Source organism: Bos taurus, unplaced genomic scaffold, assembly GCF_002263795.3.
Source record: "Bos taurus isolate L1 Dominette 01449 registration number 42190680 breed Hereford unplaced genomic scaffold, ARS-UCD2.0 Leftover_ScbfJmS_1336, whole genome shotgun sequence".
Classification (NCBI taxonomy): Eukaryota; Metazoa; Chordata; class Mammalia; order Artiodactyla; family Bovidae; genus Bos; species Bos taurus.
The window spans coordinates 152804-180705 of record NW_020190439.1 but is presented as its reverse complement, the minus strand read 5'-3'; the positions used below and the strand labels follow the sequence as shown (position 1 = coordinate 180705).

The 27902-nt window shown below is 42.3% G+C and overlaps 1 protein-coding gene across 12 annotated transcripts in view; it reads right to left on the bottom strand.

The window, feature by feature from the left end:
* Positions 1 to 27902, bottom strand: part of LOC783947 (uncharacterized) — a 109088-nt gene that overhangs the window by 54737 nt on the left and 26449 nt on the right. For 5 of the 12 annotated variants that reach the window (XM_059884382.1, XM_059884387.1, XM_059884383.1 and 2 more), the window contains 10 exons: positions 26349 to 26419; positions 25920 to 25944; positions 23930 to 24000; positions 23252 to 23359; positions 20869 to 20936; positions 20381 to 20405; positions 16879 to 16968; positions 14787 to 14819; positions 14208 to 14284; positions 1238 to 12570 (listed from right to left, as the gene is read on the bottom strand). In XM_059884382.1, the coding sequence (XP_059740365.1) occupies positions 12429 to 12570; positions 14208 to 14284; positions 14787 to 14819; positions 16879 to 16968; positions 20381 to 20405; positions 20869 to 20936; positions 23252 to 23359; positions 23930 to 24000; positions 25920 to 25944; positions 26349 to 26419 (710 nt within the window). In that variant the 3' untranslated portion in view covers positions 1238 to 12428. Of the gene's footprint in view, positions 1 to 1237; positions 12571 to 14207; positions 14285 to 14786; positions 14820 to 16777; positions 16826 to 16878; positions 16969 to 20380; positions 20406 to 20868; positions 20937 to 23251; positions 23383 to 23929; positions 24001 to 25919; positions 25945 to 26348; positions 26420 to 27902 lie in introns of those variants that run through there. The other 7 variants (XR_009493681.1, XM_059884389.1, XM_059884388.1 and 4 more) reach the window with 6 other exon arrangements.

Genomic DNA, 27902 nt, shown 5'->3' with positions numbered 1-27902 from the left:
CTGAGTTTGGGGGAGAGCGAGCCTGCGCCCCGGGGGGCGGCGGGGTGGGGACCGGGGCATTTTGGTCACTAATTTTCTCTCAGGTTGAGGAGTCAAGAACTGAAAAATTGATGGTTTTTTGGATTTGAGGATGTGGAAGATCCTATGATTCCTCGTGAGAGTTAACTATTTGGACCTTAATGTCCGACGACGAGTCTCTCAGCGTTTAACTTTGTTAATTATGGCTTTCTCTGTATAAATTTAGATTTTTTTCTTTCTGTAGGCAGATCTGTCAATGTTATTTTTATTTTTTAAATTAAATTTATTTTAATTAGAGGCTAATTACCTTACAATATTGTATTGGTTTTGCCATACATCAATATTTTTAAAGTTCCTGGCTGGGATGTCATTCTGAGAAAACGCTTGTTCACCTCAGCTGAACATAGTTTCCCATCCTTTCCTCTGGTCTGAGTTTTGATTTGCTTCGGTGCTCCTTCTGACCTTCTTTTGTCCTGCTGGTGAGAGCAGGGCTCCCAGCTCTTCCCAATGATTTCCATCTCCGGCTCTCTATTGAGATCCCTGCTCTGTTCCTGCTAGGTGGAGGTAGTGTCTGGGCTCTCCAAGCAGTCTCTGTTGACAGACCATGGTGGGAGGGACCCCTCCTTACCGTGGTGGGAGTGGGAGTTCCAGCTCCCCATTTTCTTATTAATAAGGTTTGAGAAATGTTCATTCATCCATAACATCATTGGCCACCCACCAGGGGATACACTTTCAGTTGGCGAATTTAAAAAAGACATACTCTTTGCTCTCAAGCAGTTAAAAGGGTGTAACATCAGAAGTGGAAATGCGCATTTTTATAAACATTTATAAATGGTTGAAATGTGTACTAAAATTGTATGCATGATTATATTGCAAAACTTCACATATGTTCCTTAATGTTTAGTTAAAAATCAGCTGGGGAGCTTATATCACAAAAGAATAAAGGTAAATAAATATGATAGGATATAATTTAAAGTTATATAATGCAGTGTTGATTTTAGCATGATTCATTATAGTCTACTCACATTAACATTTTCATAAAGTATATATAAATTTAACACATACTGAAAACCTATGGTGATATTAAACATTCGATTCATTATTCAACATTTTATTTTCAGAACATATTAATATAAAATTTGATGATTTAAGAAAGTATAATCTTGATAAAGATTATAAAGAACAATTTACTAATGAAAATAAACATAACAAACAAGGGTCAGAATTGGAAATGATGTTATTGAAGTACAGATATGTTTGTTGAAAAAAATCTTCCACATTTCTTAGTTTAAACTTGTAGACATTGTCACTAAAATCCATTAAAATAGTTTAGCTCCTTAACCAGGATCTGTATTTCATTATACATTAGTTGCTGCTGCTGCTACTGCTGCTAAGTCGACTCTGTATGACCCCACAGACGGCAGCCCACCAGGCTCCCCCTTCCCTGGGATTCTGCAGGCAAGAACACTGGAGTGGGTTGCCATTTCCTTCTCCAATGCAGGAAAGTGAAAAGTGAAAGTGAAGTCACTCAGTCATGTCCAACCCTTAGCGACCCCATGGACTGCAGCCCACCAGGCTCCTCTGTCCAAGGGATTTTCCAGGCAAGGGTACTGGAGTGGGGTGCCATTGCCTTCTCCGGTTATGATCATGAAAAACACATTTTCTAATTCAATAATTCTAAAGCTATTTGTCTCTTTACCACAAAATGATGGCGAGTGGAAATTTTGGCTGAAAGTATCAATATGTTGCTCTTAAGTCTGCACTTAAACAAGACCTGGAAACAATTCAACCTCGCTTCAATTTATGCCATCTCCCTTCCTTCCCATTCCTATCACAAAGCAGTTTCACAGTCTAAGGGAGGATTAATATTGGTGTAAGTAGATAAATAATTTTCATATAAGAAATAATGAATTAATGTGTTCTACTTATACACTTCCCCATTCAAATTATGTTTCATTCAACCCCTGGCTTCAAATACACTGGTTGTTCATGGCCAAGGATTTTGAAGAAACAAAATGTGATGGCTTTAAAGGACTAAGCTTGCAAAGTACAAATAGTAATTTTTCCTCTATAAAATCTTCAGTTAATCAAGGCCTAGATAAGAGATTGGAGTGAAAAAAAACTCATCATAAGGGAAATTATGTCACATTGTAACCCAAAGAAGATGGAAAATGGGATGAAAAAGTATAGCCTTTCAACTTCTTAATCTTAGATTGGGCTTCCCTAGTGGCTCAGACTATAAAGAATCTGCCTGCAATGCGGGAGACCCATGTTCCATCCCTGGGTTGGATAGATCCCCTGGAAAAAGGAATGGCTACCCACTCCAGTATTCTTCCCTGGAGAAGTCCATGGATGGAGGAGCCTGATGGGCTAAAGTCCATGGGGTTGCAAAGAGTTGGACACCACGGAGTGATTATGAATAAATGTAAAAAGTCTAAGCTGTATGGGACAAGACCTAGAGTTCAGTTGTTCAGTGGTGTCCAACTCTTTGAGACCCCATGGACTGCAATGTACAAGGATTTCCTATCCATCACCAACTCTCAGAGATTACTCAAACCCATGTCCATCGCCTTGGTGATGCCATCCAACCACCTCATCCTCTGTCCACCCTTTCTGTCTTCAATCTGACACAGCATCAGGGTATTTTTTTTTTATCAGTGAGTCAGTTCTTCACATCAGGTGCCCAAAGTTTGGAGCTGAAGCTTCAGCATCAGTCCTTCCAATAAATATTCAAGATTCACTTCCTTTAGGATTGACTGGTCTTGCAGTCCAAGGGACTCTCAGGAGTGTTCTCAAACACCACAGTTCAAAAGCATCAGTTCTTTGGCACTCAGCTATCTTTATGGTCCCAATTCTCACATCCATGCATGCCTACTGGAAAAACAATAGCATTGACTAGACTAATGTTTGTTGGCAAAGTAATGTCTCTGCTTTTGAATATGCTGTCTAGGTTGAAACATAGTTTTTCTTCCAAGGAGCAAGCGTCTTTTAATTTCATGGCTGCAGTCACCATCTGCAGTGATTTTGGAGCCCAAGAAAATAGTCTGTCACTGTTTCCATTCCTTCCCTAACTATTTGCCATGAAGTGATGGGACCAGATATGATGATCTTTGTTTTTTGAATGTTACATTTTAAGCCAGCTTTTTCACTCTCTTCTTTCACTTTCATCAAGAGGCTCTTTAGTTCCTTTTCACTTTCTGCCATAAAGGTGATGTCATCTGCATATTTGAGCTTATTGATATTTCTCCTTGCAATCCTGATTCCAGCTTGTGCTTCATCAAGCTCGGCATTTTGCATGATGTACTCTGCATCAGTTCAGTTCATTCGCTCAGTCATATCAGACTGTGACCCCATGGTCTGCAGCATGCCAGGCCCCCGTGTCCATCACCAACTCCTAGAATTTACTCAAACTCAGGTCCATTGAGTCGGTGATGCCATCCAGCCATCTCATCCTCTGTCGTCCCCTTCTCCTCCTGCCTTCAATCTTTCCCAGCATCAGGGTCTTTTCAAATGAGTCAGTTCTTTGCATCAGGTGGCCAAAGTATTGGAGTTTTAGCTTCAGCATCAGTCCTTCCAATTAATATTCAAGACTGATTTCCTTTAGTTACATAAGCAGAGGGACAGTAGGCAGCCTTGATGTACTCCTTTCCCAGTATGGAATCAGTCCGTTGTTCCATGTCCGGTTCTAAATATTGTTGTTCCTGCATACAAATTTCTCTGGAGGCAGGTAAGGTGGTCATCCCATGTCTTTTAAGAATTTTCCACAGTTTTTTGTGATCCACAAAGTCAAAGGGTTTGGCATAGTCAATAAAGCAGACGTAGATGTTTTTCTGGAACTCTCTTGCTTTTTCTATGATCCAGCAGATGTTGGCAATTTGCTCTCTAGTTCCTCTGCCTTTTCAAAATCCAGCTTGAGCATCTGGAAGTTCACAGTTCATGTTCTGTTGAAGCCTGCTTGGAGAATTTTGAGTGTTACTTCACTAGCATGTGAAATGAGTGCAATTGTGTAGTAGTTTGAACATTTTTGGCATTGCCTTCCTTTGGGAATTGGAATGAAAACTGACCTTTTCCAGTCCTTTAGCCACTGCTGAGTTTCCAATGTTGCTGGCATGTTGAGTGCAGCACTTTCACAGCATCATCTTTTAGCATTTGAAATAGCTCAGCTGGAATCCCATTATCTCCACTAGCTTTGTTCCTAGTGATGCTTCCTAAGGCCCACTTGACTTCACAACTCCAAGATGTCTGGCTCTAGGTGAGTGATCACACCATTGTAGTTATCTGGGTCATGAAGATTTTTTTGTATAGTTCTTCTGTGTATTCTTGCCACCTCTTCTTAATATCTTCTGCTTCTGTTAGGTCCATACCATTTCTGTCCTTTATTTTGCCCATCTTTGCCTGAAATGATCCCTTGGTATTTCTAATGTTCTTGAAGAGTTCTCTCCCATTCTATTATCTCCTCTATTTCTTTGGATTGCTCACTGACGAATGCTTTATCTCTCCTTTCTATTCCTTGGAACATTGCATTCAGATGGGCATTGCTTTCCTTTTCTCCTTTGCCTTTTGTTTCTCTTCTTTTCTCAGCTATTTCTAAGGCCTCCTCAGAGGCCTTTCTGCATTTTGCAAAAATGACTTTTTTTTGCCTTTTTGCAATCATTTTGCCTTTTTGCATTTCTTTTTCATGGGGATGCCTTGATCACCGCCTCCTGTACAATGTCCCAAACCTCTATCCTCTATTCTTCAGGCACTCTCAGATCTGGTCCCTTGAATCTATTTTCATGTCCACTGTATACTTGTGAGGGATTTGATTTAGGTCATAACTGAATGGCCTAGTGGTTTTCACTCCCCTCTTCAATTTACGTCTGAATTTTGTGAAAAAGAGTTCATGAGCTGAGCCACATTTAGCTCCTTTTCTTGTTTTTGCTGATGGTATAGAGCTTCTCCATCTTTGGCTGCAAACACTAAAATCAATCTGATTTTGGTATTAACCATCTGGTGATGTCCATGTGTAGAGTCATCTCTTGTGTTGTTAGAAGAGGGTGTTTTCTATGACCAGTGCATTCTTTTTGCAAAACTCTGTTACCTTTGCCCTGCTTCATTTTGTACTCCATGGCTATGTTTGCCTGTTACTCTAGGTATCTCTTGACTTCCTACTTTTGCATTCCAATCTCCGATGATGAAAAGGACTGCTTTTTTTGGGTGTTAGTTCTAGAAGGTCTTGTAGATCTTCATAGAACTGTTCAATTTTCAGCTTCTTCAGCATTACTGGTTGGGGCATAGACTTGGATTACTGTGATATTGAGTGGCTTGCCTTTGAAAGGAACAGAGATCATTCTGTCATTTTTGAGATTGCACCCCAGTACTGCATTTTGAACTTTTGTTGACTATGCAGGCTACTCCATTTCTTCTGAGGGATTCTTGCCCACAATAGTAGATATAATGGTCATCGGAATTAGATTCGCCCATTCCCGTCCATTTTAGTTCACTGATTCCTAAAATGTCAATGTTCACCCTTTCCATCTCCTGTTTGACCACTTCCAATTTACCCTGAATCATGGGCCAAATATTCCAGGTTCCTTTGCAATGTTGTTCTTTGCAGTATCTGACTTTACTTCCATCACCAGTCACCTCTACAGCTGGGTGTTTTTTTCTCTTTGGCTGTTTCTCTTCATTCTTTCTGGAGTTATTGCTCCACTCATCTCCAGCAGCATATTGTGTACGTACTATCCTTGGAAGTTCATCTTTCAATGCCATGTCTTTTTGCCTTTCCATATTGTTCATGGGGTTCTCAAGGCAAGAATACTGGTTTGCCATTCCTTTCTCCAGCGAACCACCTTTTGTTGAACTCTCCACTATGACCCGTCCATCTTGGGTGGCTCTACATGGCTCATAGTTTCATTGAGTTAGACAAGGCTATGGTCTATGTGATCAATTTGGTTAGTTTTCTGCGATTGTGTTTTCATTCTGTCTGCCCTCTGAGGGATAAAGATAAGAGGTTTATGGAAGCTTCCTGATAGGAGAGATTGATTTTGGGGGAAACTGGGTCTTTTTCCTATGTGTGGGGTCATGTTTAATCAGTCTTTAATCTAATTTTCTCTTTATTTGGGTTTCTTTGTTCTTTCCGCGTTGTTTGGCCTGAGGCCAAACTATGGCAAGGGTAATGAAGATAATGGCGACTTCCTTCAAAAGGAGTTGTGCATGCACTGTTGTATTCAGTGCCCCGACCCTGCAGCAAGCCACTGTGGACCCATGCCTCCACCAGAGATTATTGGTCACTCACAGGCAAGTCTGGCACAGTCTCTTGTGGGGACGCTTTTCCTTTCTCCTGGCTCCTGGTGTGCAAAAGATTTTCTTTGTGCCCTGCAGGAGACTGCTTCCCCAGTCCAGTGGAAGTTCTGTAATCAAATTCCACTGGCCTCCAAAGTCAAATTCCCTGGGGTTCTCAGTACCTTTGCCAGACCCCCAGGTTGGAAAATCTGCTGTGGGTCCTAGAACTTTAACAGTTCTAGAAGACTTAGAATGTTAATGTATTTGTTAAAATTTAAGATTAACCCATAGAAAATTTAAATATAATAAAACACACAGCATGTGTATCTGGGAAAGGAGATGGTAATATTTATGTGTATATAATACTGTGTTTCCAGTATTGTGTTCAGCCCGCCCAGCATTTCTGTGATGTCCTCAGCATATAAGTTGAACAGACCGGGTGACCACAGACAGCTGTGTGGTACTCCTTTCTCAGTCTTGAACCAATCAGTTTCACACACGGGGTTCTCACTGCTGTTTCTTGAACCACATTCAGGTTTCTCAGGAGACAGGTAAGATGGTATGGTATTCCCATCTCTCTAAAAGCTTTACACAGTTTGTTATGATCCACACAGTCAAAGGCTTTAGTGTAGTTGATGAAAAAGAGATAGATGTTTTACTGAAATTCCCTTACTTTCTCTATAATTCAGTGAATGTTGGCAGTTTGATCTCTAGTTCCTCTTCCTTTTCTAAACCCAGCTTGGACATCTGGAAGTTCTTGGTTCACATAATGCTGAAGCTTAGCATGCAGGATTTTAAGCATGTCCTTACTAGCATGGGAGATGAGAGCATCTGTCTGATGGCTAGCACATTCTTTGGTACTATCCTTCTTGGCAATTATGATGAAGATTGACCTTTTCCAGCCCTGTGGCCACTGCTGGGTCTTCCAGATCTGCTGATATAAGGAATGCAAAACCTTGCTGGCATCATCCTTTAGGAGTTTGAATTGTTCTTCTGGAATTTCATTACATCCACTAGCTTTATTAACAGCACTGCTTCTTAAGGCCCACTTGACTTTGAACTCTAGAATGTCTGGCTCTAGGTCACTAACCACACCATCATAGGAATCTGGTTCATTGCCATCTTTTTTTGGACAGTTTTTCCATGTAATTTTTCCATCTTGATCTCTTCAGTGTCTACTAGGTCTCTGCCATTTTTATCCTTCATTGTACCCATCTTTGGATATAATGGTCCCTTGATGTTTCCAATTTTCCTGAAGAGATCTCTAGTCTTCCCCTTTTGTTGTTTTGCTTTATTATTAATAACTGTTCATTGAAGAAGGCCTTGTCTCTGCTACCTATTCTTTGAAACTCTGCATTTAATTGGATTTACCTTTCCCTCTTTCGCTTGCTTTTCACTTCTCCATTCTTCTGATGTTTGTAAAGCCTCAGATAACCACTTTGCCCACTTGATTTTCTTTTTCCTTGAGATAGTTTTGTTTTCTGCTTCCTGTACAATATTATGGACCTCTGTCCATAGTTCTTCAGGCACACAGTTAAGTAGATGTAATCCCTTGAATCTATTTGTTACCTCTGTTGCGAATTCATATAGGATTTGATTTAAGTCATGCCTGACTGACCTAGTATTTTCCCCAGTTTTCTTTAGTTTAAGCCTAAATTTTTCTATGAACAGCTGATCATCTGCGCCACAGTTAGCTCCAGCCCTTGTTTGTGCTCACTGTATAATTTCTCCATCTTCGGCTACAAAGAATGTAATCAGTTTGATTTTGGTATTGATCATTTGGTGATATCAATGTGTAAAGTCATCTCTTGTGTTGTTCAAAAAGGGTATTTGCTATGTCTAGTGCATTCTCTTGACAGAATTCAAGAGCCTCTTGATGAAGGTGACAGAGAGGAGTGGACGAGCCAGCTTAAGACTAAGTATTTAAGAAACTAAGATCATCACATCTGGGCCCATTACTGCACAGCAAATAGAAGGGGAAAAGGTGGAAGTAGTGATAGATTTCCTCTTCCTGTGCTCCAAAATCACTGCAGATGGTGACTGCAGCCATGACATCATAAGATGATTGCTTCTTGGCAGGAAAGCAACGACAAACCTAGATTCTGTGTTGAATAGCAGACATTACTCTGCTGACACAGTCTGTATAGTCCAGGCTATGGTCTTCCCAGTGGTCATGTACAGTTGTGAGAGCTGGACCTTAAGGAAGGCAGAACACCAATGAATTGATGCCTTTGAATGGTGGTGCTGGAAGACACCTGAAAGTCCCTTGAACAGCAAGGAGATCAAACCAGTCAATTTTATGGCAGATCAACCCTGAGTATTCACTAGAAGAATGGAAGCTCCAGTGATTTGGTCATCTAATGCAAACATGACTTGTTGGAAAAGTCCCTGATGCTGAGAAAGATTGTGGGTAGAAGGAGAATAGGGCATCAAGGGATGAGATGCCTGCACAGCGTCACAGATGCAATGAACATGAACTTGGGCAAACTCTGAGAGATGGTGATGGACAGGGAGGTCTGTTGTGCTGCAGCCCATGGGGTTGCAAAGAGTTGGACACAACTGGAAACAAATTCTATGCTAGTGTGTATATATATATATATATATATATATATATATATATATATGTTTGTTTAAACATACACACATTTTCAGACATATTTGCTGCTGCTGCTAAATCTATTTACATATATATGCTACAGGTCATTCAAATACTGAAGCATTTGAATCTGCCAGTCAGAATGTTTGTGATTTTGGAATTGTCATTGGGTATTTTATTCTAAATATAAAGAACAAGCTCTTTTTTCCTATATTTAAGCCTTAAGAGACTATTTGAAAAATAGCTCAAGCTAATTAGCGATGACCCAAAAGTAGAGGAAAAGATAACTCTTAGACTATGTTGGTCACTGCAGTACCTCTGAAGGGTCCAGAGGCATCCATACAAAATATTTAATACTGGAATTGTTTTGTTTTTGAGTGCAGCACTTTCACAGCATCATCTTCCAGGATTTGAAATAGCTGAACTGGAATTCCATCACCTCCACTAGCTTTGTGTGTAGTGATGCTTTCTAAGGCCCACTTGACTTCACATTCCAGGATGTCTGGCTCTAGGTGAGTCATCACCCCATTGTGATTATCTGGGTCGTGAAGCTCTTTTTTGTATAATTCTTCAGTGTATTCTTGCCACCTCTTCTTAATACCTTCTGCTTCTGTTAGGTCCATACCATTTCTGTCCTTTATTGAGCCCATCTTTGCATGAACTGTTTCCTTGGTATCTCTAATTTTCTTGAAGCGATCTCTAGTCTTTTGCATTCTGTTGTTTTCCTCTATTTCTTTGCACTGATCGCTGAGGAAGCCTTTCTTATCTCTTCTTGCTATTCTTTGGAACTCTGCATTAAGAAGAGGTGGCAAGAATACACAGAAGAACTGTACAAAAAAGATCTTCACGACGAAGATAATCACGACGGTGTGATCACTCACCTAGAGTCAGACATCCTGGAATGTGAAGTCAAGTGGGCCTTAAAAGCATCACTGCACACAAAGCTAGTGGAGGTGATGGAATTCCAGTTGAGCTATTTCAAATCCTGAAAGATGATGCTGTGAAAGTGCTGTCCTCAATACGCCAGCAAATTTGGAAAACTCAGCAGTGGCCTCCGGACTGGTAAAGGTCAGTTTTCATTCCAATCTCAAAGAAAGGTAATGCCAAAGAATGCTCAAACTACTATACAATTGCACTCATCTCACACGCTACTAAAGTAATGCTCAAAATTCTCCAAGCCAGGCTTCAGCAATATGTTAACCGTGAACTTCCAGATGTTCAAGCTGGTTTTAGAAAAGGCAGAGGAACCAGAGATCAAATTGCCAACATCTGCTGGATCATGGAAAAAGCAAGAAAGTTCCAGAAAAATATATATTTCTGCATTATTGACTATGCCAAAACCTTTTACTGGGTGGATCACAATAAACTGGAAAATCCTGAAAGCGATGGGAATCCCAGAGCACCTGACCTGCCTCTTGAGAAACCTATATGCAGGTCAGGAAGCCACAGTTAGAACTGGACATGGAACAACAGACTGGTTCCAAATAGGAAAAGGAGTACGTCAATGCTGTATGTTGTCACCCTGCTTATTTAACTTATATGCAGAGTACATCATGAGAAACGCTGGGCTGGAAGAAGCACAAGCTGGACTCAAGATTGCCGGGAGAAATATCAAAAACCTCAGATATGTAGATGACACCACCCTGATGGCAGAAATTGAAGAGGAACTAAAAAGCCTCTTGAGGAAAGTCAAAGAGGAGAGTAAAAAAGTTGGCTTAAAGGTCCACATTCAGAAAACTAAGATCATGGCATCTGGTCCCATCACTTCATGTGAAATAGATGGGGAAACAGTCGAAACAGGTCAGACTTTATTTGGGTTCAAAATCACTGTAGATGGTGACTGTAGCCATAAATTTAAGACACTTACTCCTTGGAAGAAAAATTATGACCAAAATAGACAGCATATTAAAAAGCAGAGATGTTACTTTGCCAACAAAAGTGTGTCTAGTCAAAGCTATGGTTTTTCCAGTAGTTATGTATGCATGCGAGAGTCAGATCATAAAGAATGCTGAGCACCCTTGAGTGATGCTTTTGAACTGTGGTGTTGGAGAAGACTCTTGGGGGTCCCTTGGACTGAATGGAGATCGAACCAGTCCATCCTAAAGGAAATCAGCCCTGAATATTCATTGGAAGAAGTGATGCTGAAGCTGAAACTCCAATACTTTGGCCACCTGATGGGAAGAACTGACTCACTGAAAAGACCCTGATGCTGGGCAAGAGTGAAGGCAGGAGGAAAAGGGGATGACAGAGAATGAGTTGGTTGGATGGCATCACCCACTCAATGGACATGAGTTTGAGTAAACTCCGGGAGTGGTGATGGACAGGGAGGCCTGGTGTGCTGCAGTCCATGGGGTCCCAAAGAACTGGACACGACTGAGTGACTGAACTGAAGTGAACTGAACTGAATTGTCAGTCTAAATAATTCATTTATTTAGAAAATACCCACTTTAGATATTAGGGCCAATTTTTCGGTAATATCTTAAGGTATATACTCTAATTATGGAGTTTTCCCCAAAATTAAAAAAACAGAAATACCATATGATTGAGCAATTCCATTTATGGGTGTTTTTTCAAAGTGTGTATCAAGAGATAAATGAATAAGCTGTGGTATGCATGGATTATTACTCAGCCAAAAAGAAGAATGAAATCTTGTCATTTGTGAGAAAATGGATGGACCTAGAGGGTTTTATGCTAAGGAAAATAAGTCAGACAGAGTGACAAATACAGTATGATGTCACTTGAATGTGGAAACTGAAAATCAAAACCAGTGAACCAAAATAACCAAACAGTAATGTAGTCATCGAAACAGAGAACAAAGATGTTTTTTCCAGAGAGGAGAGGGATATGGTGATGAGAGAGCTGCATGACAGAGATTAATACTTACAAAAATACCTTATAAAATAAATGAGTTTGGGAGACAAAATGTACACCATGAGAATATAGTCAATGAGAATAATCCTTTGGGCAGCTGGAATAAAAGAGCAGGAGAAATATAAGGAATGACAACTAAAATTTAAAGAGCCTTTTTGGAGAGAAATCCTCTGTGTTAGAAGAAAAGAGAGAAACATGCTTAAGCTACAAATGGAGATCAATGATGGATCATGAACTTTTTACCCTGAAAGCAGACTGAGTTCTGAAAAATCCTGACATGCAAGTCTTGAAAGATCTAGGGTAATATTGACCTCCTATGACCACTGGAATGAGCAGATGTGAGAAAACAGAATTCTTAAAGACAATGACAGAAGGATAGATGTTAGAACTAAATTTGCAGTTCCTTAAACAACAAAGACTGAGTTGCGTGAAGGGGGAAATAATCCTGGTGGTGGACACTAAGGTGACTGGCTTATGACAATTTCTTAAGTTCTACCTCTGTTGAGGGGGTTACTTTATACATATGTGTTCTTACAAAAAGTTATTTTGAAATAGATAAAAACATTTAATGAAAAAACTTACTTATAAATATGGAACATATAGATATATACAGAACATAAAGATAAAACTGTAGATAAAACTAATACTACATCAACGCAGCAAAACAACTGAAGCTGTACTAAATGAGGACTCTCAGGAGAGAGGCAATGAGGCCTCCCCTGATCTGGTCCAGATGAGGCTCCTGGTGCTGTGGGGGCTCCACCACCTCTGGGGTCCAGGATGGGGTCCAGGTCCAGGTCTTCAGGGATTCAGAGCAGAGCCTGAAACACCAACACAGGTGATGGAGTCCTGGGAGGTGCAGAGTCAGACAGAGGAGGGCTCCCTGGGGAGGGTGTGCAGGACCCAGAAGATGTCCCAGGATCTAGACTTGGCTTTGGGGCTCAGATCTGCAGGGCATTGGGTCTGTTTGCTGCTCTTTGCTGAGGGTGTTGTCTGTTAGTAAGGAGTGTCTAGAAATGTCCCACAGGAGCAAGTACACCTGGGTGAGGTTTGGCTGGCAAACCTCAACTGATGGGTCCCCTGGACAGTGAGACTCAGGCAGAGGAACAGGGGACTTGGGAATCAGGATTGAAAGCTTGGGTCCCCCCTTCCCTCTAGGCCCTGGGAGGAGCAGGAGGTCAGATGACACAGAGGGTAGGAGAACCTGCCCACCCATCCTACACTCAGTACAACTGCTCCTAAGACCTAAGCATTGGAAATGGACAGACACCTGGAGTCTGTTTTCCTGAATAATCATTTCTAACCCCCAACCAAACTCTCCTGAAGTTTATGAGTTTAAACTGTTTTTATATTATAAAAAAGTACATTTTATCTGTTTAGCATATTGCAACATTAAAATTTGAGAAGACATTTCTTTCAAACTATAATTAAACAAGATATGTTATTAACGACAGACTTGGAAACAAAATAAAAGGAACATGAGTAACTTGAATCCTGCCACTCATCCCAAGTGGGCTGCTCAGTCGCTTGAGTCATGTCTGAGTCTGCGCAACCCTGTGGATGATAGCCCACCAGGTTCCTCAGTCACTGGGATTGTTCAGGCAAGAACACTGGAGTGGGTTGCCATTTACTTCTCCAGTGAATCTCCAGGGATCAAACCCTTTTCTTGTGTCTCCTGCTTTGGCAGGAGGGTTCTTTACCACTAGCACCACTATCCCAAGTGCACAAAGGACTAAATTGCTTTCTGGTGTGTCTTCAGTTGGACACATACACAGAAGAATCTACAGAACCTCCAAATTCAGGTTGAGATATGCTGCCCTGAGGTGACCTAGGACCCCAGGGTTCCAGATCCTGAGAGACCCCAGACTCAGGCACCCCTCAGGCTGGCTGGGACCCTCAGGACCAGGGAGCACCCACAGGGATGCAGAGCTGCCAGGTAATGCCCTGCCTGCATGACCTCTGGGCACCTGTGTCTCCTTCACTCTGTTCCCAGAGCCCAGAACTGGGGAGGGCAGGGCCACCCCAACCTGTCTCTGCAGCTACTGCTGGACTAGGGATGCCCCCTGCTGCCTTTAAGGGGCTTGGGAGGCCAGTGCTGGATTCTTCAGAGGGAGATGAGGAAACCCCCCAGGGGGGGATCTTTAAAGAGAACACTCTGGAACAGCACCTCCTGGACTCCTGCATACGGTGGCCCCACAGTGCCCCCCCCAGACTCCCTGCATATGTAAGAGCTGCCAGAGGAGCTAGTCCAGCAACCTCGGAGGCATCTGTGGACAGCACTCTCTGCCTGGGGAGACGTGCTCAGGGCATTCTCCACTCGTCTGCACAGATTGTTACCACCCTCTTGTCTCTACGTTTGTGGTGACACTCAGCAGCAGACCCCATGGTTTCTGCTGGTGATTCTGAAGCACCAACAATCGAGTGTCATGATGGAGACGTGGGCCCTCGTCTGCCTCACCTTTCACCCCAGGTCCCATGTTCACTCTTGCTCTTCCAGTCTTCCTCATCATCACCACTGACTTCTGTAGAACGAATCTTAAAAAAGATGACCAGAGATCTTTTTGGTATCTGGAAGGAAGAGGTCAGTCAAGCAGGTCCAATCCCTCCCAGGGTAGGAAAGTAACCATATGGGGTAGCGCAGGGCAGTGCAGACTTTATGGGGGCCCTTCAGCTGTGTGGGTGCAGACCTGCTGACTCCAGCCTCAACTCCTGCTCAGGCCACTCATGGTGACAAAGCCAGGTTCAAGGGTACAGACGTGAGGTCAGGAGTAGGGAAACGCTAAGAAAATGCGGGAATAGGGCTGAAGATAGATTCGTAGATTTTTTATAAGCTCCCAGGTCCCCAAGGGCCTACAAGAGACCAGGTCCTGCAGAAGGATAATCAGAAAAAGAGGGAAAGAGGAGAAAGGGAAGGGTTGCAAAGAAGAGTCTATTGATCAGGATAAGAGAGAACATTTCTAAAAGATATGAAAGAAGAAATAAATGAACTCTATAGTCTTGCTCTCCTCCAAATCCTCAATATGTGGCATGAAGTTACCTGGTGTCTGAGGGCAGCACTCAACTGGAGTGGCTGTGGGAAAGCAAAGGGGAGATTTAGAGTCAGGATGTGACCAGGGGACCCTGTGCTCGTCACAACCTGGCCTTGGGACCCCTGGTGCCCTTTTCTCCAGGGACCTCCCAGGGCCTCAGTGTTTTACTTCTGCAATGAAAAAGTGGGTCTTTGACATCCAACATCCTGTTGCCACCCTCAGCTTGTCTACGAGTGACGAGGAATGACACCATTTCCACGTGTTCCTCCTCCAGGTAGTCACTGTCTCCATGCATCTCTGCCCACGACCTTGCTTGCCTTCTTCTACCACTTTTTTCCCTCTACTTCCTTCATCATTTCTCTCCTCTAGTCACTGTTCTTTTCCTTCCTCCTTGAGCCTCTACCAACCCTAGAGTTCTCCAACATGGAAATATTAGAAGGATGATGGGTGTATGGCCACTGTCTCTAATCAGTCCATTATTTAATTAAACAATCCATCACTCCCAGGAAGGGCCTGGCATGGAAATGATAATCTTCTGAGCCCTAGGGGAGGGAAGGAGGAAAGTTCACATAACAGAGACTATCCCGTTGCCTGACGTGACCTCAGTGGCCTGGGAGATACTTAATGCTCTCAGCAACACCTTAAGTTTCCCAGACCCTAAGAGAGGATAGAGGCAAACACTTTCATGTTCATTTAGCCAGAAATGGAAAAAAGAAATCCAAAAATATATATGGAACCCCTAAGGACTCCAAATAGACACGATAATCTGGAGAACTAATTTCAAAGTTCCTCACCTCCTGATTTCAAAATACATTACAAACATATAGGGATCAAAGCTGTATGATAGTGACATAGAAACACATGCATAGCCCTAAAGACAAGAATAAAGAGCTCCAAGTAAACTCATGGATATAGGGTCAAATGAAATTCACCAAGTTTCTAAGACAAGAAAAGAGTGAAAGTGTAGTCTCTTCAACAATCAGTAGGATGAAAAGATAACCTACAGAAAAATCACAAATAATATATCAGAAAGGGAGATCATACTCAAAGTATATAAGAAAATACCACAACTCAAATGTAAAACAATTTAAAAAAATGAATGGTAAATCAACGAGTTGAGGAGTGTGCAAAGATCATGATCAAAACCACCAACAGCTTCTGTCTGGAGGGAGTATTGGGTTCTAAGATGAGCAATCACCCTGAGTCCTGCTGCTCTGAGTCTCTGACCTAGGTCTGGTCAGTCTCAGAAGACCAGGTCAGTAGGGCTCCGAGAACATGTGTAAAGAAAGCCAGTGGCCCCTTCACAGTTTCTAGAATCTGCAGCCATGCTGGTCTCTAGGGGCACATGGGCTGCTCTCACGTGGAAGCACCTTCAGCACAGCATCCTTGGGGAGGTGTGGTTCTGAGATGAACTCCAGCAGACTCAGCCCAGGCAGGGACGCAAGAGCACGTGTGCTCTGACTCATTCAACTCTGAGAGCACCCTTTACATGAGGAATAAACAGTGAGGACAAACATCAGGGCAAGCCACACGTCCTGAAAATGCACAGGGAGAGAGTTCATGTCTCACCCACCACCTGACACTCACTGCCAGAACTTGGTCTCCAGTGTCAAGTGACTATGAGACTTTTGTGCCACTAGGATATGGCCATCATAGGAGAATTTAAACATGAAGCCAAAGTCCTTCGTGTATACTACACTGCAGGTAATAACCAGAAGCCAAGCTTTCATATTTGGCAGGTGAAAGGACAAGGAACAAGTCTTGTGAGAAATGATATTTCTAAATCGAAAAGCAAGAAGAAATGACTATAAGCACAACAGAATAAACTACATGGACACATAGCTCTATTATATTATTAAAATATGAAAAGAACAAACTACAACTCTAGACATATTTCCTTCTTCTTCCTCAGTTTATATTCATCTCTGAAGAAGCAGGTGTAACTCAAATGGTCCAGGAACCCTCTCCCTCTAAATCCCGCCTGAGAGTTGTTCCCTACCTGCATAGTCTTCCGCATCACTGATGCTAAGACTTTCCAGAAAACAGTCTGTAGAAAGATAACCATGAGCAATAATACAGTTATTACACAAGTTGACCTACCCATTTCTCCTCCTCCACTTGGCTCACACAGCATCTCCCCGGTCTTCCTTCTAGGCTCAGATCTCCCCTGTGCTTTGTGGAGTCAGAGCCCTTCAACAAGACGGTGATCACAGTTGAACATATTCACATGAGAAAGAGGCTGAGAAAATTACCTTTTAACCTTACACTTCTACAGGCCCAATACAGCTCTTACATTCCAGCTTACAAAGCTGAAATGCCAATGCTTATGGACACTTTTGAAATATGGCTAGTGTGAGCAAGCTATGTGTGCTTTTCGTGATTGTTTCAATATAACAAGTTAAGTATTGTGGAAATATGTTAATTATTGATAGGCAGCTCTAGCTAATGGCTACTACACTGGAAAGTTCAGCTCTAAGGGCTCCGCAGACAAGGAAAAGGCAACTAATTGCCTGTTCTGGTTTTTGTTTATTCCAGATGATATGATGGCCTGATAAGATCATTCATATGCAGGTATATCTGGGGCTCTTGAACCCAGTCCAGGCACTGGGAGAGTGCTTGTGAACATCCCAATAGTGCTGGAGTGGGTAGCCGTTCCCTTCTCCAGGGCATCTTCCCAGCCCAGGAATTGAACTCAGGTCTCCTACATTTCAGGCGGATTCTTTACCAGCTGAGCCACAAGTGAAGCTCGAGAATACTGGAGTGGGTAGACTATCCCTTCTCTAGCAGATAGCCCTGACTCAGGAATCGAACCAGGATCTCCTGCATTGCAGGCAGATTCTTCAACAATTGAGCTACCAGTGAAGCCCTAGTAAGGTGAACACTCAGATTCAAAGAAATTCTCAGGAGGGAGCTCATTTGTGGGCATGGCCCAGCACTCGTGTATTACAAGTAACCAGAAAGTAGGTATGGAGGAAGGGAGGAATATTCACTCTCTTCCTGAGCCCATCTTTCCCATCCCTGATTCTAGAGGACCCAAGCAAGGCAGTGGAAAGGGCTTATTAGGAAGTGAAAGTTTTGTGCACTGAAAACCATAGAATACTGTTGAAAAAAAGAAGAGACAAGTAATCGGAATACCGTACCATATTCATACACTGGAATATTTAGTGTTGTTGACCTTCCTATACTCCTAAAAGTGATGTACATATATATTGAAACCACTTACAAAATCCCATGTCATTTTAATAAAATGGAAAAAAAAAAAATCTCCCAAACTAAAACTTATGGAACCCAGAAGAAACCCAAAGAGCAAAAACAGTCTTGAGAGCAAAGAACAACAATGGGGCCTTCAGGCTTCCTGAATTCAAAACAGGCAAGAATGCCACAGCAGTCAAAACTGTGTTCTACCTGCAGCTAAATAGGCAGAGAGACCAATGAATCGTAAGGAGGGAATCTTGAATACACTGACCCCTGTGGCCAAATGATATTTGCTAAGGTTCTAAAATTATCAAGTGAAGAAAGGATTGTTTCCTCAAAAATCAATAGACAGGCAACCTATAGAATCAAAGAAGTTATCTGCAAACTTTGTATCTGAATAAAGGGCCAATATCCAGAATATAAAAGCAACTGCTAAAATACAACTTCACAATAAAAGCAGGCAAATAACTGACTTTAAAACATGTTCAAAAGCTTTCATAGACATTTCTTCATAGAAGACATAGAAGTGATCAATATACATAGGAAATATGCTTAGCATCACTAAGTAGCAAATGGGGTACTTAGTGGAAATGGAAACCAAGTCAAAAGGAGATATCACCTTTCAGGAGGTGTATTATATGAAGAAAACAACAGATGTTGGCAAGGATGTAGAGAAGTGGAACTTCCATGCCTGTTGGTAGGAATGATAAATGGCATACCCATTATGGAACACTCTGGAGGTCCCTCAAAAAATTATTAAGAAGATTATCATAAGATCCAGCAATCATTTATTTGAGTTTATGTCCAAAGGAGATAAAACTAGAATGTTCCAGGAGATGTCTATAATCTCATATCCATTGTTGCATCGTACACAACAATCAAGATAGAAAAACTGCTCAGTGTCCAAGGGCAGATAAATCAAGAAAGAAAATGTGGTGCATACATACACTGGAATGTGATTGAGTCTTTAAAAATGAAGACAATCCTGTCATTTGAAGCAAAGTGGGAGGCTATTGGTAAGGGTGAAATAAGCTAGTTGCAGGAGGACAAATATTGAACAATTCCATTTACCTGCCGTATCGAAAGGAAAGTTCAGGGAAGCAGAGAATAAAAGGGTGGATCCAAGACCTGGGAAGAGATTGACACAGGGAGTGTCTATCAATGGTTACAGGATTTTAGTGGCAGGATGGAAAAGTTCTAGAGATGTGCTAAACAACATGGTGCATTGAGTTAACAGGACAGACTGGACACTTCAAAGGGTAAGAGGCAAAGCTGGAATGAACTTCCTCCATTTATGCCTGGAGCCTCCTCCTTTCTCAGATTCCTCTGAAACTGGGTGTTGCTTTTGGGTACCAGGTGTTCCCTGCAGAAAGAAGGAGCCTCCCCAGTACTGGGGGCCTTGGATGAGGGGGAGAGATTCATTCTCAGGCTCCAATAGAAAGAGTTTGAATGAGGGAAGTGGCAGAGTGGTGAATCATGAGCAATCAAAATCCTACAAGACCTACTAAGTGATGAGATTTACTATTAAATGAAGGTGTGGTTGACCCAGTAAAGGGGATTCTGAAACACAGTTTTGCTCATTAAGAATCTTATAAGACTTCCATGGTGGCTCAGTGGTTAAGAATCTACCTGACAATGCAGGAGACAGGAGTTCAACCCCTGGTCTGAAAAGATTCCACATGCTGTGGAGCAACTAAACCATGTACCACAACTATTGAGCCCATGTGCCAAACTATGGAAGCCCAAGAGCCCTGGAAGCCATGCTCTGCAACAAACAAGCCACTAGAGTGAGAGGCCTACACACCACAACTAGAGAGTTGCCCTTGCTCTCCCTAAGTAGAAAGAAGCCTGGGCAGCAACGAAGGCCAAGAACAGCCAATAAAAATTTTAATAAAAATTAAAAAGAATCCTGTAAATATCTTCCTCGGTAATGATGGGATTTGTCTTTCTGGGTAAAGGATGTTCACTTGGTATAAAATCAATGGATACAGTGAATGTATATACTGTGTTTTCTTTTTATACACATAAACATTCATGGTACATTGTGATGGGAAATATTTTGGGGCTGACACCACTAACAGTGATGTTCAGGGTGACAGACATTGAGGAAAACACAACCCAAAAATTCAAACACACAAAGAATCACACTATTCATTATACATAAAAACACACCCAGTCCCATGAACACAAACCTACACTATTAACCATAATACAGCTTCTTCCTGGATGTACAGTAATCATCCACATAGGTCTCTTGTAAATTACTTTCTATTGCCAGGGCCCCTATACTCATTCCCAGCAGGAATTTGGAATCAGTTTGGCCTCTACACTAAAACCAGCGAGAAAGCCCCAACTTTCTCATCTACAAAGTTTTTTCTCCCAAAGGGAATGATTCTGGAAAACATACCAGTTTCACATCCTGAAAGGGCCACCTGAAAGTACAGAAGAGAAGATGCAATGAGGATAAGATCACATAGATGCACAGTCTTTGGTTCATTTGGGGACAGTAGAAAACCTGATGAGGAGCAGTGGTGGAGCCCAGGGAACCCAGCAAGGTCAGCCCACACATACTCAGGATGAAAGGCAAGACCTGTGCCTGGAGGATGGAATTCCAAGTCCATTTAGGCTGGAAATTGCAGAATTCTTTTCCTAGAAGAAATGTTGCTGCAGGAGAGATAAATCTGTATTCTACAGAGTGTAATGGATGCTAACAATTTTAGTGTCTTGTGGACTGAGGAATCATGAGTTGGTAATAAGACTCTCGTCTACATTATCCCAACCAAGGGAATTGTCTCTATCTGAAACAAAAATCCTCAGACTCACAACTTAATTCTACTGAAAGAGAAATGGAACAATATTTCTATCTCAGACCAGAAAAAAACAAAAACAGCTTGCCTTGGAGAAATACTCAATGTCTTCTGTGTTGTCACATGGTGGGTTGACTGGCAGGTCCTCAGTGAAGTCTAGAGGGACACAGAGTAGCTTTTAGAACACTGGTGAGGCTGTTCAGGAATCATTCAGGGGGTTTTCTCTTTGTGTGGACATGGGGTGGTGTGTACGGACGTGGGAGGTTAATAAGCATGAAGTGAACTTGTGTTCCTCTATCTTCTTTGGAGGAGGAAGGAAAGTAAAGGAGAGGAAGAAGGAAATGAAAATAGAACTTTGCCTTTCTAGCAAGAGGTACCTAATCAACATGAAATATTCAATCTAAAAAAAGGAAAGCTCTAAAATGTGTGTATTGTTCAATGAAAGAGACCCATGACTCCTCCTGCTTATTGTGAGCTCCTGCTAAATTACCACCGTCCCTTGATTTTTCCTAGATCACTCTTCTCCAGGATCTACAGTTGCCGATATTCTAATCATCATGTTTTTTATGAGATTTGTACTTGATTAAAAGTGATCTCTGTTAGAGAACTAAATTCAATATTGGGCAAAGTATGCTATTCTCTTAATTCACAAATCAATTTTCCTAAATGAAATCAAATATACAATATTTGGCAATACTGAATTCCTGCCATTTAATAAGAGCCACTATGAATGATATCATATTTTTCTATCCATATTTGTTTTTTATAGTGTGCATGTCCACTGAGTCAGTTCCTGTCCACCTTCACAAGGGCAATATGTACAGTGGGAAAGTTGATTATAGAAAGCACAGTTCCTCCACCAGGTCTTCCTGGGGAGCTAGATGAACACAGAGTTGCAGTCAGGACATGGGTGAGGATGCTTATCAATCACTCAGTGTTTCTTTCTTCTTTTTTTTTTTTTCCTTATATTTGACAGGGACATAGGGTTGAGTGTATGCATGAGGGAGGTTAGTAGCTATGGACCAAGCTGCTGTTGAATCATCCTTTTTGCTGGATGAAGGAGAGCAAAGGAGAGGAGAAGGAAGGAAATTAAACAGAGTTTTTGCATTTTGACTAGGGATAACCTAAATAATGGGGGGGGGGAAAGTAACACTAAAATGCATGGCAACTTTCAATGACAGAGACTCATGACCCTCCTGCCTGTTTAGAGCATCTGTTAAATGGTCCCTGTCTTCTGGACTTTTTCTCAGATCATCGCCTCCCCAGGATCCACATTTGTAGCTACTCAATTTATTATGCTTTCTGTCAGATTTTGTTCTTGATTAAAAGCAAACTCCATTAGAGGACTGAATTCAATCCTACATTTCCAAATAGCTACTATTAATCATGTGATATTTTTTCCCAGTCTTCATTTTCCGAACAATGTTTGTATGTCCACTGAATCAGTGGCTGTTCACACTCACAGAAGTAATACACTTAATGGGACAGTTCATTACAGAGAGGAAACATAGGCTGAACACTGACTTTGTCTAACCCAGCTGTTCAGGAGATTACAACAAAAGTAATGGTCATTAGACTAACTACCAAGTTCCACTGTGAGATCTATTTGACACTTCCCATTGACTGGGTGCTACAGGGTCTAATTAATGTAAGGTTTATGGTAATGTCACCCAGTACAATGAAATGTTTCCCTGATAGAATCTGCTCTTGTTCTTGTTTAAGCAATGACACTAGCATCAACACATACGACCAACATTGTCTACACAAGGCCACACAACTCTCAAGATCTGAGAGCTGACCAGGAAGATACGACCACATGGTGCCTTTTACCCTAATGACTGTGCCAAAGTTGGCTGTTGATCCACCTTTGGTTGCTGTGGGTTTCATCACAACTGAGCCCACCTTAAAATGAATCTAGAACTCTGGAGCTGCTAGTACCTCTAGGCATGGACACAGATACAGGGACCCCCTTGCTCCATGACTGAGGACCATGGCTGAGCAATAAGTGCAGGTCAGGGGTCCAGAGCAGACACACTGGGACCACCCATAGGTTCCCAGTTTGGCTTGTCCACTTAGGAGGTCAAGGGCTTGGGCTGTTTTTCTCAGCACCATCTCCATTTGAGGAAAATAATTATTAACCAAACTTGAGGAATGGCTGAGTTGAGGAAAGAGTCAGGTAATATATAGACAATGTCCAGTGGTGATGAGAAGTGTTGAGACAGTTCACAGTTGACTTGCGCTGTGTAAGAGGGAAACATAGCCTGAGGAAACACACACACATAGAGCTTCAGAATCACAACACATGGGCCCACACATGGGCCCCCAAACCTGATTCACAGAAACCCACAGTATCTAAACGATGTAGCTGTTTCCAAGTACCATAGAACACAGACATCGTTCTTTCCTGGGAGATCAGTCTCTTCTCTGCACCCCAAGCCCACACTCCCTGTAGGAATCCAGCATCAGGGTACCTCTCCAACCAGAGCCAGCAACAGAGCCCCACCTTGATCAACTGGGTTGTTTCTCAGAAGAGGGATGATCCCTGAATATTTACCGTGTTCATAGGCTGCTCCATATGCCTGTGATTAGAGAGAAGAAAACACTGTGAAGGTGTCAGCATCATGTTTTCTCTGCAGTAAGTCTCTTGTTTTCTGACTCTGGTCCTCAGATAACTAACTCTTTAAGTCAATGCACCAACCCCCCGCAAAAAAAGAACAGAGAGGATCCCTGTTGAAAAGCCTGTAGTATTCTTTTTTTCTTTAATCTGTTCTTTTATTTTTATTTATTTATTTACTTTTACTTTACAATATTTTTTTGGTTTTGCCCAAGCTTGGGGCTGGTGCACTGGGATGACCCAGAAGCCTGGAGTATTTCACATAAGATGTCTCAGTTTAATTTGAACAGCAATTACAAATTTATTTTTGGAATGAGGAACGTACCTAGACTAGTAACTGATGCTGTCTTTTTTTAATGTCCTTTTGAATCAAGTCTGTGTTGATAATAGAATCATCCTCAGTATTTCCCCAGCCAAAGACTTGCATACATCAGTGGTAATGAATGTTGTCAGATTACTATAACTATATTCAACTGAATAAAAAATAAAGAAATGAAGCAATAATCTTATCCCAGATAAAGCCAGGTGAGCTTACCTTCAGGGTCCTCTGAGGCTGCTTCTTAGCCCAGGCCTCACGCGGTTTCACCACCAGGTCCTCCTGGAGAGCTAGAGCGACACAGAAGAGACATCAGGACACAGGTGAGGCTGCTCACTAATCACTCAGCGTTTCATTTTTTTGTTTGATAGGAACATGGGGTGGAGTGTATGCATGAGGGCAGTTAGTAGCTGTGGACTGAGATGTGGTTGAATTATCCTCTTTGCTGGATGAAGGAGAGAATTCTGCATTTAACTAGTGATATCCTAACCAATGGGGGGAAAAAACACTAAAGTACATGCTAGCTTTCAATGACAGAGACCCATGACACTCCCGCCTATTTAGAGCTTCTGGTAAATCACCCCTGTCTTCTGAATTTCTTCCTAGATCACAGCCTCCCCAGGATCCACAGTTGCAGCTACTGTACTTACCAAGTGTTCTATGAGACTATGTTTTTTATTAAAAGCAAGCTGTTAGGACTGAATTCAATCCTATGTTTCCAAATATCTATTGTCAATCATGTGATATTTTTTCCAATCTTCATTTTCCAAAGAATGCTTGCACATCAACTCAGTTAGTGGCTGTCCACACTCACAGAAGTCATACATTTACTGGGACATTTCATTATGGTGAGGAAGCATGGGGTGAACACTGACACTCTCTGACCCAGCTCTGCAGGAGATTTACAACAAGAGTCACGGTGAGTAGGCTAACTATCAAGTTCCACTGTGAGATCTATTTGAAACCTTTCCTTGAGTGTGTTCTACAGGGTTTAGTTACTGTAAGGCTTATGGTAATGTCACCCAGTGCAATGAAATTTCACCCTGATGATAATCCGATTTTTTCCATCTTTAACCAATGACACTCACTAAAAGATATGACCTACAGTGTTTACACAAGGCCATGCAACTCTCAGAATCTGTGAGCTGACCAGGAGGATGTGAGTCCTGAGGTACCTTTCACACTAATGACTGTGCTAATTAAGTTGTCTACTAATCCACCTTTGCTTGCACTGGGTTCTGTGATCACTGAGCCCACCTTATAATGATTGGCATGGTCTGGACTTCTAGAAGCTAGTACCTCCAGGCATAAACATAGATGCAGGGACCTCCTTGTTCCATGACTAGGATTTCAAGGCTGAGTGGTAAGTGCAGGTCAGGGGTCCAGAGTAGTCACTCTGGGACCACCCCTAGGTTCCCTGTTTGGCTTGTCCACTTAGGAGGTCAAGGGCTGGGGCCATTTTTCTCAGCACCATCTCCATCTGAGGAAAATGAATATTAAGCAAACTTAAGGAATGGCTGAGCTGACGAAAGAATCAGGTAGTGTATCATCAATGTGCAGTGGTGATGTGAAGTGTTTAGGAAGCTTATAGTCGACTGCTGTGTAAGAGGGAAACATCTGAGGAAACACACAGACACACAGAAACACACAGAGCCTCAGAATCACACCACATGGGCCCACACCTGGTCCCCCAAACCTGATTCACATAAACCTGCTGCTGCTGCTGCTAAGTCACTTCAGTCGTGTCCGACTCTGTGCGACCCCATAGATGGCAGCCCACCAGGCTCCCCTGTCCCTTGGATTCTCCAGGCAAGAACACTGGAGTGGGTTGCCATTTCCGTCTCCAATGCATGAAAGTGAAAAGTGAAAGTGAAGTCACTCAGTCGTGTCCGACTCCTAGCGACCCAATGGACTGCAGCCTACCAGGCTCCTCCATCCATGGGATTTTCCAGGCAAGAGTACTGGAGTGGGGTGCCATTGCCTTCTCCTCACACAAACCTACAGCATCTAAATGATGTAGCTGTTTCCAGAGACCATAGAACACAGACATTGTTCTTTCCTGGGAGATCAGTCTCTTCTCTGCACGCCAAGCCTGCACTCCCTGTAGGAATCCAGCATCAGGGCGCCTCTCCAACCAGAGCAAGCAAGATAGCCCCGTCTTCATTAATTGGACTGTTTCTCGGCAGAGAGATGATCCCTGAATATTTACCGTGTTCATAGGCTGCTCTGGATTCCTGTAATTAGAGAGAAGAAAACACTGTGAGGGTGTCAGCTTCTCTTCAGTAAGTCTTTGTAATCTGAATTTGGTCCTCAGATAACTAAAACTCTTTGGTCAATGCTCCCCCATCTCCCAAAAAACAGAGAGGACTCCTGTTGAAAAGGCTGGGCTCTTTCACTTAAGATATTTCAGTTTCCAGGAGGAAAAAGTTCTGTTGATGAAAGTCCTACAGTAGTAGTTGACGGTATTTTTTAGTCTCCTTTTGAATCAGGTCTGTGTTGATAACAGATTTAACCTCAATATTTCACCAGCAAGGAATTGCATACATAAGTGTTAAAATGCATTGTCAGATTACTATAACTGAATGAAACAGAAAGAAGTGAAACAGCATCTATGTGAGACACAGACAGTTGAGCTTACCTCCAGGGGTCGGAGAGGCGGTTCCTCAGCCCTGGCCTGGGGCAGTTCCAACACCAGGTCCTCCTGGGGAGCTGGAGAGAAACAGAAGGCCATCAGGACAGAGGAGAGGCTGCTTACAAAAATCTCAGGGTTTTTGTTTGTTTGTTTGATGGGACATGGGGTGGAATGTGCACATGAGAGAGGTTAGTAACTATGGACTCAGCTGCTCTTGAATCCTCCTCTTTGCTGGATGAAGTACAAGAAAGGGGACAAGCAGGAAGGCAATGAAAGAGAGTGCCTGCATTTAACTCGTGATAACCAAACCAATGGGGAAAAGTGAAACAATACAATGCACGCCAGTTTTCAAAGACAGAGACCCATGACCCTCCTGCCTGTTTAGAGCTTCTGGTAAATCACACCTATCTTCTGGATTTCTTCCTGGATCACTGCATCCTCAGGATGTGCTGTTTCAGCCATTGTACTTACCAAGTCTGTGAGACTTTATTCTCGATTAAAAGTAAACTCTTGTTAGAGGACTAAATTCAATACTACCTTTCCAAATAGCTATTATCAATCATGTGGTGTTATTTCCCAGGCTTGATTTTCCAAACAATGTTTGCACGTCCACTGAGTCAGTGGCGGTTCACACTCACAGAAGTCACGCTTTTAGTGGGACAGTTCATTATGGAGAGGAAGCATGGAGTGAACGTGAGTGTTGCTGACCCAGCTATGCATGAGATTTACAAGAGTCATGGTCACTAGATTATCATGTCCCACTGTGAGCTTTATTTGACAATTTCCCTTGAGTGTGTACTACAGGGTTTAATCAATGTGAGGTTATGGTAATGTTACCCAGTACAATGAAATACATCTCTTTTGATAACATGCTTTTGTCCTGGTGTAAACAAAGACAGGAACACCAACACATATGACTTACACTCTACAAAAGTCTACACAACACTCAGAATCTGTGAGTTTACCAGGAGGATGTGAGTCCTGAGATACTTTTCCCAATAATGACTGTGCCAAAGTTGGCGTTAATCCACCTATAGTTACCCTGGGTTCTTTGACCACTATGCCCACCTTATAATTATGGGCAGGATCTGGACCCCTGGGCCTGCTAGTACCTCCAGGGATGGATATAGATGCAGGGACCCCCTTTCCACATAATTGAGGATCACGTGGCTGACTGGTAGGAGCAGGTTACTCATCCAGAGGAGCCAAATTGGGATCAACCCTAGGTACTAAGTTTGGCTTTTCCATTAGGAGGTTAAGATTTTGGGCCATTTGTCCAATTGCCATCTTCATCTTAGGGCAATTAATACTAAGCTATTTGGGGGAATGGATTCCATGATAGCTCAGTTCTTAAAGAGTCCACCTGCAATGCTGGAGACCTGTGTTCGATCTCTGGCTCTGGAAGATCCCCTGGAGAAGGGAAAGGCTACCCACTCTAGTATTCTGGCCTGGAGAATTCCATGGACTATAGCGCATGGGGCTGCAAAGATTTGAATACAAACTGCATGACTTTCACTTTCATTTGTGAGGAAAGACTGAGTTGAGCAAAGAATCAGGTAA